Raw genomic sequence first — 16,136 nt, forward strand, 5'->3', positions numbered from 1 at the left:
CACACACACACACCACCCACACACCACACCACACACCACACCACACACCACACCACACCCACACACCCACACACACTTTTCACATCTACCTCTACTCTCGCTGTCATACCTTACCCGGCTTTCTGACCGAAATTAAAAAAAAAATGAAAATGAAACCCTGTTCTTTAGCCCTACAGCACTTCTACATAGCCCTAAATAGCCCTAAATAGCCCTCATGTACGTCTCCTCCAAGCCCTGTTGTCTCTTACCCGGATGTTCAACCAAAAGCTACTTACTACCTTTATTTTATGTTTACTTTTTATAGATTGTCTTTTTATCCTACTCTTTCCCACTTGTCTCTCGCTACTGCCGTGCAACAAACACTAAATCAAAACAGTGAAATACTACTACATCAAAACGCATATTCCCTAGAAAAAAAAATTTCTTACAATATACTATACTACACAATACATAATCACTGACTTTCGTAACAACAATTTCCTTCACTCTCCAACTTCTCTGCTCGAATCTCTACATAGTAATATTATATCAAATCTACCGTCTGGAACATCATTCGCTATCCAGCTCTTTGTGAACCGCTACCATCAGCATGGTACCCTCGTGTTATCTGCAGCGAGAACTTCAACGTTTGCCAAATCAACCCAATGTGGTAACAACCACACCTCCGAAATCTGCTCCAAAAGATATTCCAGTTTCTGCCGAAATGTTTTATTGTAGAACAGCCCTATCAGCATCGACAGGAATGCCGTCCAATGCGGCACTTTAGATGGGGTAACTCCCAGCGCAAGCTGATCTCGCAAGTGCATTCCTAGACTTAATTCATATCTGCTCCTCAACTGTCGATGATGCCTGCTAAACTGCAGCTTGACGTACTGCGGACCCTGCAGTCCAGCGCTCGTCATGGAACGCAAACGCTGAAAAACTCCAACTTTCTCGAGCGCTTCCACAAAGACCGTATCGTCTTTTGCCTCCCATTCTTCCCGGCACTTTTTCTCGTCCCAGTTCAAAAAGTACTGCAGCACCTCTGTCTTCGATTCACGCAAGTTGCTCCATACTTTATAATACAACTCTTTGATCTGCCTTCCAGACATGCGGAAAACTTGGCTCCCTTGCTTGCCTCTTGTCGAATCCAATACACTAATTGTTTCTCTTCTTCTAGTAATGGCCAGGTACCAAGCATAATTTCTCTGTATCTGAGAGTAGATCTCTCCCCTTTTTACGCTAAAAAATTTCAAATACCCTACAGGGTCCCCATGATATGGCTCGATGTCTTCCAAGTATTCTTTGTATTCCTCGTCATTTCGCAGCATTCTCTCCACAGCTAGTGCTTCCCAAGCCATCCTCCGATACGATACTTTCTGGCCAGCCCAACAGACACAGAGCTCGAACATCTTTTGACAGCCCTTGCATAATCCGTATTGTGTGAATACTCCCTCTGGGCAGAAGTATACGTCAATACCATAGAGGAAAAGATGTTTAATTTCGTCAGACCGAAATCCAAGAAACTGTAAGACATTCATATTCTCGGAAGTATTGGGAAATTGTGCTTTCAGTTTCTTTCTCTCTAGCAAAACCATTTGACTCCCTTTCCGCTTATACGACTCTTTGTTAATGTCGGTGACTGGATGGAATCTATTATCCTCAGCATTGCCATCTTTATTGGCGTCCTCCTTGGCACTAGCGTTGGTACTTTCAGTGGTAGTAGCATTAGTGCTGGAGTTGGTGCTAGCAGTGGTAGTAGCACTAGTGTTGGAGTTGGTACCTTCAGTGGTAGTAGCATTAGTGCTGGAGTTGGTACTTTCAGTGGTAGTAGCATTAGTGTTGGAGTTGGTACTTTCAGTGGTAGTCGCACTAGTCCTGACGTTGATGCTGGCAGTGGTAGTAGCATTAGTGCTGGAGTCGGTACTTTCAGTGGTAGTAGCACTAGTGTTGGAGTCGGTACTTTCGGTGGTAGTAGCACTAGTGTTGGAGTTGGTACTTTCAGTGGTAGTCGCACTAGTCCTGACGTTGATGCTGGCAGTGGTAGTAGCACTAGTCCTGACGTTGGTGCTGGCAGTGGTAGTAGCATTAGTGCTGGAGTTGGTACTTTCAGTGGTAGTCGCACTAGTCCTGACGTTGATGCTGGCAGTGGTAGTAGCACTAGTCCTGACGTTGGTGCTGGCAGTGGTAGTAGCATTAGTGCTGGAGTTGGTAGTCGCATTGGTACTGGCATTAGCACTACCATGAATGCACGTGTTGCTGTCCTCATCACTGCTGCAATACTTTCTGCACCTGTCACTGCTATTGCTCTCCTGGAAGCTAGACGGTAACGCAACGATCGACATGGAAGCTGTCGCCTGTTTTTCAGCCAATCTGTCCATTCTTTCTATCAGTTCCACTGTGTCAGCAGACAGGTCTGTCCTGGAGCCACAGCATCCAACATGCTGGCCCTTTTTTCCTTTCTTTGATTCAAGTCCATAGAACTCGCGTACCTGTTCGGTTATACAGCCTTCCTTAATCGGTGGTAATTCACCCTTACGATTCCTTGCCGCCCAACTGTTTTTTCTAGATAATAGATAACAGAGGCCCCCATCTCTTAGTCTCCCTACGCCTTGAATGAGCTCAATAATATTAAGTCTATTATCAAGCATGATCACCATCATCAATTGCTTAATGTCAATTCCTTCAGTCACTAATTTCGTTCCGATGAGAACTCGCATGCTACCGTCAGTGACAAACTCCTTTGTGCGAGACACCTTTTCTGCAGCACCCAGCTTCCCGTGTATCCATACCACCCTAAAATACTTTCTCCAAGAGCAGGCCAATTCTTCCACTTCGTTGGTTGTGCTTGCAACTACAATGGCCTTCGACTCTGGTTCAATTTCAAAGAGGGCTAAAAGAAGCTTCAGTGCTTCTTCGGGCTGTGATTCCACTTTCTTCCAAATTTTATGAACATGCCCTAAAGGCACCTCGGATTTCTCCTTGATTAGATTAAACATCCGTGTTGGATAGCTGGATAGACCTCTGCTGAGATCTTCCGACCGTTTGAGCTCGTTGATGTCCATCGACTTCTTGGCCAGTCCCGTAAGCCCAATACGCTGCAACGCAGCATCAGCTACAGCCTCAGGTGCTGTGCCGCTCAAAAAGATTGCTTTCTCAAAAGCGTCAAAATCAAGGTTAGTTATGCCCCCAAATTGCGACTGCCGGTAGACCTCCGTTTCAAAGTTGTGAAACTCATCTACAATGAGGTAACCCAATTTTACGTTGTTGGTCCTAAAGGTGCACTCAACAATATTCTCCCACGCAGCTATCCTGTCTGTGAAATTAGTGCTAGCAAGATCATCGTAGATCCCCACGTATAAATCAGTAACGCCATCGCAACCTTCTTCAATAAAGTTTCTTACAGGGGCCACATTCAAGCAACCGCATCGGCCCAACCTGATCATGCAATTAGCAAGCAACACTGTGTACGGTACAAACAGAAACGACACATATTTCACGTCGCCCTTAGACGCCAGTGCTATCAAGGGGAGATGAAATAACTCCGTCTTACCATAGCCCGGTGGGGCCTGTACTGCCACAGAGGGTGTGTCTGCCATGTATATTTCATGACATAAGCGCAACTGATGCAAGTCCCTGAATTCAAAGGAGCTGCCAAAGAGTTTCTGGCCTGCGACGAGGATATCGTTTGTACTCTTGGGCTCTCGGGGCCTTTTTCGCGTTACTCTTGAAATTTTTTGATCATGATCTGAACTCGCCGCCTCACCTGCCACTACGTCTTCCGCATTCCGAGTACTAGAGAATGAACAATGGTAGTCGCTTTCAAGGCCTAACCATTGAATCCAGCGCTCGGAAGTGAGTCCGTCAAGCGTCTTTAGTCGAGGCTCCGATGAACCGTTCTTGTTGTATCGTCGACGTATACGTTGCGCTGTAGCTCTGGATAACGGTAAGCGTATCACCGTAAGCTCGTCAATTATTTTTGAGAGCCGCGGTCATTTTGTTAGTATCTCTTCTCAACTTGGGCAGCACACATGCAAAACATCACCCAATCGGTCCTTTTTGTTCATCATATCGTTACATATCTGTGAAAAGTACTTTATCTCAATGGGTTTACGTGGGCATAGATCACGCTTCAGCCGCTCTGTGTCGACTTTCTTTTCGCCAGGTAAACTTGCTTGGTATGCAGAAAAAATCGATAGCTCATCTACGTGTAGTAACAAAAACATGTGGGGTGCCAAATTGTACCCATATCTCCTTATGGTGCTTTTCTGAAGACTCCTTACAATAGGTGCGCCAGAAACAAAGTCAGTGAAAGTACGCATCGTAGAGCTGTCGTTCGGCCTGGCACTCGCTATTTCGTGACAACGTTCCAGGACACGGAAACTCAACTCATTATAGTATCCTCTGTTGAGGTAAAAAAGAGAAAGGGTATCGTAATCCTTTCTATTGAATTTCAAAGTATGCACTTGAAACAACGTGTAGACCATCAAGTTGATTTTCTTGGGAATAAGATACTTTGAAGGGATTGGTCCGCCCTGGAAATCTGGTTCGTCTTCAACAAACGTCAGGAACTTTTGTACATTTTTCCCGACCATGACGGAAACGACAATTTTTTCAAAAGACCTTTTCCTATCCATTGCACCAGTTCTGAATTTTACCACTTTGATTAGGCCAGACTTTTCGTCTTCGTAGAATGACCGCACTTCCGTGGGGATCGATTCAAATAAAGTTATTGAGGGACAATGTACCAAGTCGTTTTTGTTATTTAGAGCCGACTCAAACTCGTCAAAGTTTGCTTTTTCAAACTTACGCCTATCGGAAACTTTCATTTTATTTTTGTAAGTTTCGAAATTAACAATAGTATGTTGATTGTTATGCTTTTTGACAAGAAATCCATCAATATAAACAAAAGATTGTCCAGTTTCCGTCTTATCATCATCTAAGAATGTAATAATTAAGCTACTCTATTGAGAAGAAGCAGAATCTGCGCTATGCAGGTGCAAATCTCCAGCAGCAGCAAAGAAAATTCAGTTAATAAGAAATCTCACTAAGATAAGCGACTGTCTGTCCCAACATAGAAAACAGAAGGATGTCTCATTCATCCTTGATTTCCGGCCTGCAAAAATAAAGTAGTCGGTACGTACGTTCGTTTTCAATTTCCATGGTGCACAGTATCTTAACTATCTGCTTAGTCGAGGAGAACCAGGATTCTGTTCGTTGCTCAGCCGCTTCGTGGATATTCTCTTGGATACTTTAAATATGGACCTACGCTTAGCCTGCGCTTAGCCTACAACTTCTTCCGCTCTCGAAAAGACCAATATAATAGAAAGTTATAAATTACATTTCCTTATTAGGTATACGACCTCGCGCTTCGAAGTAGAGGAGCCCTTTTTGGCGTACCTACATATGGCGCGTCAGACAGACAAACTTCCCCCAAAAATGTATTACCCTGCCGAATAAGAAAACAGACCCATTCACCCACGACGTATCAAGTTACTTCCTTGGTGCAATGTCCCACTATAAAAAAATTCCTTGACGCTAGATCGTTGGACTAAAATCTGCGTCACAATCGCCTAAACAGGAAATATTGCCTATTTTCGTACAAGGTTACTTCCTAGATGCTATATGTCCCTACGGCCTTGTCTAACACCATCCAGCATGCAATACAGTGACATATATATACACCACACCCACACACCACACCCACACCACACCCACACCCACACACACCACACACCCACACACTCTCTTACATCTACCTTTACTCTCGCTGTCACACCTTACCCGGCTTTCTGACCGAAATTAAAAAAAATGAAAATGAAACCCTCTTCTTTAGCCCTACAACACTTTTACATAGCCCTAAGTAGCCCTCATGTACGTCTCCTCCAAGCCCTGTTGTCTCTTACCCGGATGTTCAACCAAAAGCTACTTACTACCTTTATTTTATGTTTACTTTTTATAGATTGTCTTTTTATCCTACTCTTTCCCACTTGTCTCTCGCTACTGCCGTGCAACAAACACTAAATCAAAACAGTGAAATACTACTACATCAAAACGCATATTCCCTAGAAAAAAAAATTTCTTACAATATACTATACTACACAATACATAATCACTGACTTTCGTAACAACAATTTCCTTCACTCTCCAACTTCTCTGCTCGAATCTCTACATAGTAATATTATATCAAATCTACCGTCTGGAACATCATCGCTATCCAGCTCTTTGTGAACCGCTACCATCAGCATGTACAGCGGTACCCTCGTGTTATCTGCAGCGAGAACTTCAACGTTTGCCAAATCAACCCAATGTGGTAACAACCACACCTCCGAAATCTGCTCCAAAAGATATTCCAGTTTCTGCCGAAATGTTTTATTGTAGAACAGCCCTATCAGCATCGACAGGAATGCCGTCCAATGCGGCACTTTAGATGGGGTAACTCCCAGCGCAAGCTGATCTCGCAAGTGCATTCCTAGACTTAATTCATATCTGCTCCTCAACTGTCGATGATGCCTGCTAAACTGCAGCTTGACGTACTGCGGACCCTGCAGTCCAGCGCTCGTCATGGAACGCAAACGCTGAAAAACTCCAACTTTCTCGAGCGCTTCCACAAAGACCGTATCGTCTTTTGCCTCCCATTCTTCCCGGCACTTTTTCTCGTCCCAGTTCAAAAAGTACTGCAGCACCTCTGTCTTCGATTCACGCAAGTTGCTCCATACTTTATAATACAACTCTTTGATCTGCCTTCCAGACATGCGGAAAACTTGGCTCCCTTGCTTGCCTCTTGTCGAATCCAATACACTAATTGTTTCTCTTCTTCTAGTAATGGCCAGGTACCAAGCATAATTTCTCTGTATCTGAGAGTAGATCTCTCCCCTTTTTACGCTAAAAAATTTCAAATACCCTACAGGGTCCCCATGATATGGCTCGATGTCTTCCAAGTATTCTTTGTATTCCTCGTCATTTCGCAGCATTCTCTCCACAGCTAGTGCTTCCCAAGCCATCCTCCGATACGATACTTTCTGGCCAGCCCAACAGACACAGAGCCCGAACATCTTTTGACAGCCCTTGCATAATCCGTATTGTGTGAATACTCCCTCTGGGCAGAAGTATATGTCAATACCATAGAGGAAAAGATGTTTAATTTCGTCAGACCGAAATCCAAGAAACTGTAAGACATTCATATTCTCGGAAGTATTGGGAAATTGTGCTTTCAGTTTCTTTCTCTCTAGCAAAACCATTTGACTCCCTTTCCGCTTATACGACTCTTTGTTAATGTCGGTGACTGGATGGAATCTATTATCCTCAGCATTGCCATCTTTATTGGCGTCCTCCTTGGCACTAGCGTTGGTACTTTCAGTGGTAGTGGCATTAGTGCTGGAGTTGGTGCTAGCAGTGGTAGTGGCATTAGTGCTGGAGTTGGTGCTAGCAGTGGTAGTAGCACTAGTGTTGGAGTCGGTACTTTCGGTGGTAGTAGCACTAGTGTTGGAGTCGGTACTTTCGGTGGTAGTAGCACTAGTGTTGGAGTTGGTACTTTCAGTGGTAGTCGCACTAGTCCTGACGTTGATGCTGGCAGTGGTAGTAGCACTAGTCCTGACGTTGGTGCTGGCAGTGGTAGTAGCATTAGTGCTGGAGTTGGTACTTTCAGTGGTAGTCGCACTAGTCCTGACGTTGATGCTGGCAGTGGTAGTAGCACTAGTCCTGACGTTGGTGCTGGCAGTGGTAGTAGCATTAGTGCTGGAGTTGGTAGTCGCATTGGTACTGGCATTAGCACTACCATGAATGCACGTGTTGCTGTCCTCATCACTGCTGCAATACTTTCTGCACCTGTCACTGCTATTGCTCTCCTGGAAGCTAGACGGTAACGCAACGATCGACATGGAAGCTGTCGCCTGTTTTTCAGCCAATCTGTCCATTCTTTCTATCAGTTCCACTGTGTCAGCAGACAGGTCTGTCCTGGAGCCACAGCATCCAACATGCTGGCCCTTTTTTCCTTTCTTTGATTCAAGTCCATAGAACTCGCGTACCTGTTCGGTTATACAGCCTTCCTTAATCGGTGGTAATTCACCCTTACGATTCCTTGCCGCCCAACTGTTTTTTCTAGATAATAGATAACAGAGGCCCCCATCTCTTAGTCTCCCTACGCCTTGAATGAGCTCAATAATATTAAGTCTATTATCAAGCATGATCACCATCATCAATTGCTTAATGTCAATTCCTTCAGTCACTAATTTCGTTCCGATGAGAACTCGCATGCTACCGTCAGTGACAAACTCCTTTGTGCGAGACACCTTTTCTGCAGCACCCAGCTTCCCGTGTATCCATACCACCCTAAAATACTTTCTCCAAGAGCAGGCCAATTCTTCCACTTCGTTGGTTGTGCTTGCAACTACAATGGCCTTCGACTCTGGTTCAATTTCAAAGAGGGCTAAAAGAAGCTTCAGTGCTTCTTCGGGCTGTGATTCCACTTTCTTCCAAATTTTATGAACATGCCCTAAAGGCACCTCGGATTTCTCCTTGATTAGATTAAACATCCGTGTTGGATAGCTGGATAGACCTCTGCTGAGATCTTCCGACCGTTTGAGCTCGTTGATGTCCATCGACTTCTTGGCCAGTCCCGTAAGCCCAATACGCTGCAACGCAGCATCAGCTACAGCCTCAGGTGCTGTGCCGCTCAAAAAGATTGCTTTCTCAAAAGCGTCAAAATCAAGGTTAGTTATGCCCCCAAATTGCGACTGCCGGTAGACCTCCGTTTCAAAGTTGTGAAACTCATCTACAATGAGGTAACCCAATTTTACGTTGTTGGTCCTAAAGGTGCACTCAACAATATTCTCCCACGCAGCTATCCTGTCTGTGAAATTAGTGCTAGCAAGATCATCGTAGATCCCCACGTATAAATCAGTAACGCCATCGCAACCTTCTTCAATAAAGTTTCTTACAGGGGCCACATTCAAGCAACCGCATCGGCCCAACCTGATCATGCAATTAGCAAGCAACACTGTGTACGGTACAAACAGAAACGACACATATTTCACGTCGCCCTTAGACGCCAGTGCTATCAAGGGGAGATGAAATAACTCCGTCTTACCATAGCCCGGTGGGGCCTGTACTGCCACAGAGGGTGTGTCTGCCATGTATATTTCATGACATAAGCGCAACTGATGCAAGTCCCTGAATTCAAAGGAGCTGCCAAAGAGTTTCTGGCCTGCGACGAGGATATCGTTTGTACTCTTGGGCTCTCGGGGCCTTTTTCGCGTTACTCTTGAAATTTTTTGATCATGATCTGAACTCGCCGCCTCACCTGCCACTACGTCTTCCGCATTCCGAGTACTAGAGAATGAACAATGGTAGTCGCTTTCAAGGCCTAACCATTGAATCCAGCGCTCGGAAGTGAGTCCGTCAAGCGTCTTTAGTCGAGGCTCCGATGAACCGTTCTTGTTGTATCGTCGACGTATACGTTGCGCTGTAGCTCTGGATAACGGTAAGCGTATCACCGTAAGCTCGTCAATTATTTTTGAGAGCCGCGGTCATTTTGTTAGTATCTCTTCTCAACTTGGGCAGCACACATGCAAAACATCACCCAATCGGTCCTTTTTGTTCATCATATCGTTACATATCTGTGAAAAGTACTTTATCTCAATGGGTTTACGTGGGCATAGATCACGCTTCAGCCGCTCTGTGTCGACTTTCTTTTCGCCAGGTAAACTTGCTTGGTATGCAGAAAAAATCGATAGCTCATCTACGTGTAGTAACAAAAACATGTGGGGTGCCAAATTGTACCCATATCTCCTTATGGTGCTTTTCTGAAGACTCCTTACAATAGGTGCGCCAGAAACAAAGTCAGTGAAAGTACGCATCGTAGAGCTGTCGTTCGGCCTGGCACTCGCTATTTCGTGACAACGTTCCAGGACACGGAAACTCAACTCATTATAGTATCCTCTGTTGAGGTAAAAAAGAGAAAGGGTATCGTAATCCTTTCTATTGAATTTCAAAGTATGCACTTGAAACAACGTGTAGACCATCAAGTTGATTTTCTTGGGAATAAGATACTTTGAAGGGATTGGTCCGCCCTGGAAATCTGGTTCGTCTTCAACAAACGTCAGGAACTTTTGTACATTTTTCCCGACCATGACGGAAACGACAATTTTTTCAAAAGACCTTTTCCTATCCATTGCACCAGTTCTGAATTTTACCACTTTGATTAGGCCAGACTTTTCGTCTTCGTAGAATGACCGCACTTCCGTGGGGATCGATTCAAATAAAGTTATTGAGGGACAATGTACCAAGTCGTTTTTGTTATTTAGAGCCGACTCAAACTCGTCAAAGTTTGCTTTTTCAAACTTACGCCTATCGGAAACTTTCATTTTATTTTTGTAAGTTTCGAAATTAACAATAGTATGTTGATTGTTATGCTTTTTGACAAGAAATCCATCAATATAAACAAAAGATTGTCCAGTTTCCGTCTTATCATCATCTAAGAATGTAATAATTAAGCTACTCTATTGAGAAGAAGCAGAATCTGCGCTATGCAGGTGCAAATCTCCAGCAGCAGCAAAGAAAATTCAGTTAATAAGAAATCTCACTAAGATAAGCGACTGTCTGTCCCAACATAGAAAACAGAAGGATGTCTCATTCATCCTTGATTTCCGGCCTGCAAAAATAAAGTAGTCGGTACGTACGTTCGTTTTCAATTTCCATGGTGCACAGTATCTTAACTATCTGCTTAGTCGAGGAGAACCAGGATTCTGTTCGTTGCTCAGCCGCTTCGTGGATATTCTCTTGGATACTTTAAATATGGACCTACGCTTAGCCTGCGCTTAGCCTACAACTTCTTCCGCTCTCGAAAAGACCAATATAATAGAAAGTTATAAATTACATTTCCTTATTAGGTATACGACCTCGCGCTTCGAAGTAGAGGAGCCCTTTTTGGCGTACCTACATATGGCGCGTCAGACAGACAAACTTCCCCCAAAAATGTATTACCCTGCCGAATAAGAAAACAGACCCATTCACCCACGACGTATCAAGTTACTTCCTTGGTGCAATGTCCCACTATAAAAAAATTCCTTGACGCTAGATCGTTGGACTAAAATCTGCGTCACAATCGCCTAAACAGGAAATATTGCCTATTTTCGTACAAGGTTACTTCCTAGATGCTATATGTCCCTACGGCCTTGTCTAACACCATCCAGCATGCAATACAGTGACATATATATACACCACACCCACACACCACACCCACACACACACACCCACACCCACACCCACACACACACACCCACACACACCACACCCACACACCACACCCACACCCACACCACACCCACACACCCACACCCACACACCCACACCACACCCACACCCACACACACCCACACAGTACCTCAACACAACCCCTAATCCAACCCTGATGAACCTGCCTCCAAACCTACCCTCCATTACCCTACCTCTCCACTCGTTACCCTGTCTCATTCAACCGTACCACTCCCAACCACCATCCATCTCTCTACTTACCACTAACCACCGTCCACCATAACCGTTACCCTCCAATTACCCATATCCAACTCCACTACCGCTTACCCTACCATCGACGATGTCCTACTCACTGTACTGTTGTTCACCCACCATATTGAAACGTCTACAAATGATCGTAAATAATACACATATACTTATCCTACCACTCTAATCCCACTACCACATGCCATACTCACCTTCACTTGTATACTGATATGGCATATGCACACGGATGCTACAGTATATACCACTCTCAAACTTACCCTACTCTCACATTCCACTCCATCACCCATCTCTCACCATCAGTACCAAATGCACTCGCATCATTATGCACGGCACTTGCCTCAGCGGTTTATACCCTGTGCCATTTACCCATAAAGTCCATCATTATCCACATTTTAATATCTATATCTCATTCGGCGACCCCAAATATTGTATAACTGCCCTTAATACATACGTTATACCACTTTTGCACCATATACTAACCACTCAATTTATACACACTTATTTCAATATACCCACAAAATCACCACCAAAATCACCTAAACATAAAAATTATTTATCTTTCAACTTTACGAAATAAACATATTGACTTGAAGTATGAGCACTACCATAACGTCATTAACGTAAAAGTTCCTTAATATTACCATTTGCTTGAACGGATGCCATTTCAGAATATTTCTAACTTTCACAGACCATACATTAGAATAATATGCCACCTCACTGTCGTAACACTCTATATTCACCGAGAAACAATACGGTAGTGGCTCAAACTCATGCCGGCGCTATGATAAAATTGTATCCTATTTCCATTCCCATATGCTAACCGCAATATCCTAAAAGGATAACTGATGCATCTTTAATCTTGTATGTGACACTACTCATACGAAGAGACTATATCTAAAGAAGACGATACGGTGATAGGTTTGTTGTTTTTGTAGGAGTCAACGAAACGCCAAATAATTCTACGGTAATATAACTTATCAGCGCCGTATACTAAAACGGACGTTACGATATTGTCTCACTTCATCTTACCACCCTCTATCTTATTGTTGATAAAACACTAACCCCTCAGCTTTATTTCTAGTTACAGTTACACAAAAACTATCGCAACCCAGAAATTTTGATATTTTAAGTGTCAAAAATGAGGGTCTCTAAATGAGAGTCTGGTACCATGACTTGTAACTCGCACTGCCCTGATCTGCAATCTTGTTCTTAGAAGTGACGCATATTCTATACGGCCCGACGCGACGCGCCAAAAAATGAAAAAAGAAGCAGCGACTCATTTTTATGGAAGGACAAAGTGCTGCGAAGTCATACGCTTCCAATTTCATTGTTGTTTATTGGGCATACTCTGTTAGCTTTATTTCCGTCCACGCTTTTTCTACAATAGTGTAAAAGTTTCTTTCTTATGTTTATCGTATTCATGAAATACTTCACGAACACCGTCATTGATCAAATAGGTCTATAATATTAATATACATTTATATAATCAACGGTATTTATATCATCAAAAAAAGTAGTTTCTTATTTTATTTTTTCATTACTTTTCACTGTCTATGGATTTTCATTCGTAAAGGCATCACTCCCTAGTTTGCGATAGTGTAGATACCGTCCTTGGATAGAGCCTTGGAGATAGCTGGCTTTAATCTGGTGGAGTACCATGGGACACCGGTTATCATTCTGGTCACTTGGTCTGGGGCAATACCAGTCAACATGGTGGTGAAGTCACCGTAGTTGAAAACGGCTTCAGCAACTTCGACTGGGTAGGTTTCAGTTGGGTGGGCGGCTTGGAACATGTAGTATTGGGCCAAGTGAGCTCTGATATCAGAGACGTAGACACCCAATTCAACCAAGTTGACTCTTTCGTCAGATTGAGCTAGAGTGGTGGTTGCGGAAGCAGTAGCAGCGATGGCGGCAACACCAGCAGCGATTGAAGTTAATTTGACCATTGTATTTGTTTTGTTTGTTAGTGCTGATGTAATCTTAACAAGAAATAGTGAAATGAAAGCGCATACCTCAAAGGCATATAGTTGAAGCAGCTCTATTTATACCCGTTCCTCCATCTGTCATCACTACTTAAACGATTCGTTAACAGACGCTCATTTAGCACCTCACATATTCTCCATATCTCATCTTTCACACAATCTCATTATCTCTATGGAGATGCTCTTGTTTCTGAACGAATCGTACATCTTTCATAGGTTTCGTATGTGGAGTATTGTTTTATGGCACTCATGTGTATTCGTATGCGCAGAATGTGGGAATGCCAATTATAGGGGTGCCGGGGTGCCTTGAAAAACCCTTTTGCGCGCGCCTGTGACATTTCCTTTTTCGGTCAAAAAGAATATCCGAATTTTAGATTTGGACCCTCGTACAGAAGCTTATTGTTAAAGCCCATACTCAGTCTGTTCTAAACGGCTTCCATGGAAGAAAAATAACTATATTATAGCTTTCCTAAAAGTTTAATTAAGAATAGCAGACATGTGTTGGGAGTCGTATATTGTTAGAATCTGTAGTTTTAGGTGTTCTCAGTAAATTCATTGAAACAATTGCGTACTTGTAGGCTTCTGAGAAGCAGATAGTAGTCAAATAGTTGATATCTAAAGAGCTGCCGAAGGGGGTTTCTGTATCCGCGTAAGTAATTTTTTGAAATTTTAATGTGATTTTTGGCGGAATGGTGTGAGTGGTTCACTTCTCATCTTCAATTTCATCGTCTTATATTTCGATAATAAAACAATACAGTGAGCGTTGTTATTAAGTAAATCATAGGCACTTGGTATCATATAATTCAAAATCAAGTAGTTGTAGTAGTGCGTGTGTGCGTGTTAGTAATTGTTGATGGCCTAGTTCATCTCCTTATTGAAAAATGATAAACAGGTGGCAGTTTCAATTGTAGTAAATATTTATTCATTTTTTTATTATTGCTAACGTATCTGAAGGCTACGATGTAACGCAGCTCATCTCTTTTAAACATAAAAGTCATTTGTGTAATGTAGAGATTTACAAAGATTTTAAAAAAATAACAAAACTATACAAAACTATCTATATTTGAATACTTCCTACTATTTTTTTTTTTTTAACTATAATGAATGAATGCATGCCATATTGACTTACGTAACAAGGTGGCCTATTGGTAATATATTACATATCATCATCCTATATGTGTAGCATAATTTGTCCATTCTTTATCCGCATTCAGGCACTCCCAATCTTTATCTCTAAGGCAAAGAGCAACCACCATTTCACCTCTGGAGGATCTAGGCATAAAATATATTAGGCTCTCAAGGGAAATGAAGCGCGGCCGTCGTACACTCTTGGGCTTCCCAAGCCCTAGATTGAAATCAACGTCATACAGGCTGACTTTTGCCCACGAACTGACCATAATTCCAGATAAAGTATCAATTGGTTGAGGTATAGAAACCTTAGTCTTGTCCGGGCATCGGCTAAGGAGCGTAGCAAGTGCGCATGTATTATAGGCCAAATCGAAGACTTTAGGGTCTAGCTTCCTGCGAATCTGTGATGCAAGAACGCCCAAACTTTTATGATCCAAGCTTTTCAGGGAACCTGTATTAAAGGTCATGTTGACTAATAACCCTGGATACGTTTCGGGGAGTCCTAGCCGTTTTCTAACATCCACAGCACGCCCTAAATTTGATTTCGTTTCTGGTTTAAGTCGAGATAAACGGGCTCGAGAAACTGATTTCCAGATGAAAGCAGTGACGATATCATCAGTGGAGACAAATTTTGTGCCAGAAGTACATGTCTGCATTGCCAAAATCCTCAGATTCTGCAATGAGATAGCAGAAAATTCAACATAAGCCCAAGTAGAGTTCGAAGAACAAGACTGTTCCTTTTCCTCTCCACTTGTATTTCTAGAGGTTTCCACTATTTCATGAACTAGCGTGGTGTCGGGTTCCCAAGTTTCATCAAACAAAGGAATAGATTTGCTTTTATCTATATTTCCAATGAGCAGTTCTTCATCAGAGAAAGGTTTTTGGTGGCAAGATTTATTGAGCAAGTTGATGATACTTTCCTGTCCTGTTATATCCATAATATTGTGCTGCCCGACAATAGTTAAGACGAGGCCGCCGGAGATAAAGTTTGCTTGAACTGCAAATACAGGCCCACTCTTGGCGGCCATACCTATAGTGTTTCCAGGTGGATTGATAGTCATGCAAGGCGCAAAAGTCTTTTCGTCTAACATGTAGATAGGAAAGTCAGCTTTTTCAAGCGAATCCATTGTTGGGGCAGACAGATCTTCTCGAAGATCTTGGACGATAAGTGGAATTTTGTCTGACGGGACAATTCTGTAGGTACCAGTGTTACCTTCGTCAGCACCTTCATTTACGACATTTCCTGCTAGCCACTGGAAATTTTTAGCCAATGTTTCAAGTCCTCTTGTTAAGGTATTTACGATATGGTCATGAGCAGAAGGATCTGGTACACGGTAGATAGAGCATATTTGAGTGTATAGTTTGTATAGCGAAGGTTGTTGTCCCAAAATATCAAGTTGATCGTTTTCTAGCATCTGTACACTTTTTGTACGTTTCTGAGAGATGATCTTGACTCTAAACATCCATCTACCTTCAAAGTGAAATTTATAGTCACGTCCGTCATTATGCACGTCTTAAACATTAAAA

General features: G+C 42.9%; 5 protein-coding genes across 5 annotated transcripts, besides 1 other annotated feature; 1 reads left to right on the forward strand and 4 right to left on the reverse strand.

Moving 5' to 3' along the window:
• Positions 1 to 12,085: a telomere (TEL12L; Telomeric region on the left arm of Chromosome XII; composed of an X element core sequence, X element combinatorial repeats, and three distinct regions of telomeric repeats separated by two short Y' elements).
• YLL067C (Y' element ATP-dependent helicase) lies at positions 585 to 4,301 on the reverse strand (the record flags this gene model as incomplete). The annotated part of the gene is made up of 2 exons (NM_001181887.1): positions 585 to 3,915; positions 4,015 to 4,301. 2 exons carry the CDS (start codon positions 4,299 to 4,301, stop codon positions 585 to 587), a joined length of 3,618 nt encoding a protein of 1,205 aa, NP_013033.1.
• YLL066W-B (uncharacterized protein) lies at positions 5,605 to 5,775 on the forward strand (the record flags this gene model as incomplete). The annotated part of the gene is made up of 1 exon (NM_001184605.1): positions 5,605 to 5,775. One exon carries the CDS (start codon positions 5,605 to 5,607, stop codon positions 5,773 to 5,775), a length of 171 nt encoding a protein of 56 aa, NP_878115.1.
• YLL066C (Y' element ATP-dependent helicase) lies at positions 6,120 to 9,836 on the reverse strand (the record flags this gene model as incomplete). Its single annotated transcript, NM_001181886.1, has 2 exons — positions 6,120 to 9,450; positions 9,550 to 9,836. 2 exons carry the CDS (start codon positions 9,834 to 9,836, stop codon positions 6,120 to 6,122), a joined length of 3,618 nt encoding a protein of 1,205 aa, NP_013034.1.
• Positions 12,086 to 13,082: 997 nt separating the features above from the next.
• On the reverse strand, positions 13,083 to 13,445 carry PAU18 (seripauperin PAU18; the record flags this gene model as incomplete). Its single annotated transcript, NM_001181884.1, has 1 exon — positions 13,083 to 13,445. One exon carries the CDS (start codon positions 13,443 to 13,445, stop codon positions 13,083 to 13,085), a length of 363 nt encoding a protein of 120 aa, NP_013036.1.
• A 1,202-nt stretch (positions 13,446 to 14,647) lies between these two features.
• Positions 14,648 to 16,072, reverse strand: AYT1 (acetyltransferase; the record flags this gene model as incomplete). Its single annotated transcript, NM_001181883.1, has 1 exon — positions 14,648 to 16,072. One exon carries the CDS (start codon positions 16,070 to 16,072, stop codon positions 14,648 to 14,650), a length of 1,425 nt encoding a protein of 474 aa, NP_013037.1.
• Between the last annotated feature and the right edge of the window lie 64 nt (positions 16,073 to 16,136).

The sequence above is a fragment of the Saccharomyces cerevisiae genome, chromosome XII, assembly GCF_000146045.2.
Source record: "Saccharomyces cerevisiae S288C chromosome XII, complete sequence".
Lineage (NCBI taxonomy): Eukaryota > Fungi > Ascomycota > Saccharomycetes > Saccharomycetales > Saccharomycetaceae > Saccharomyces > Saccharomyces cerevisiae.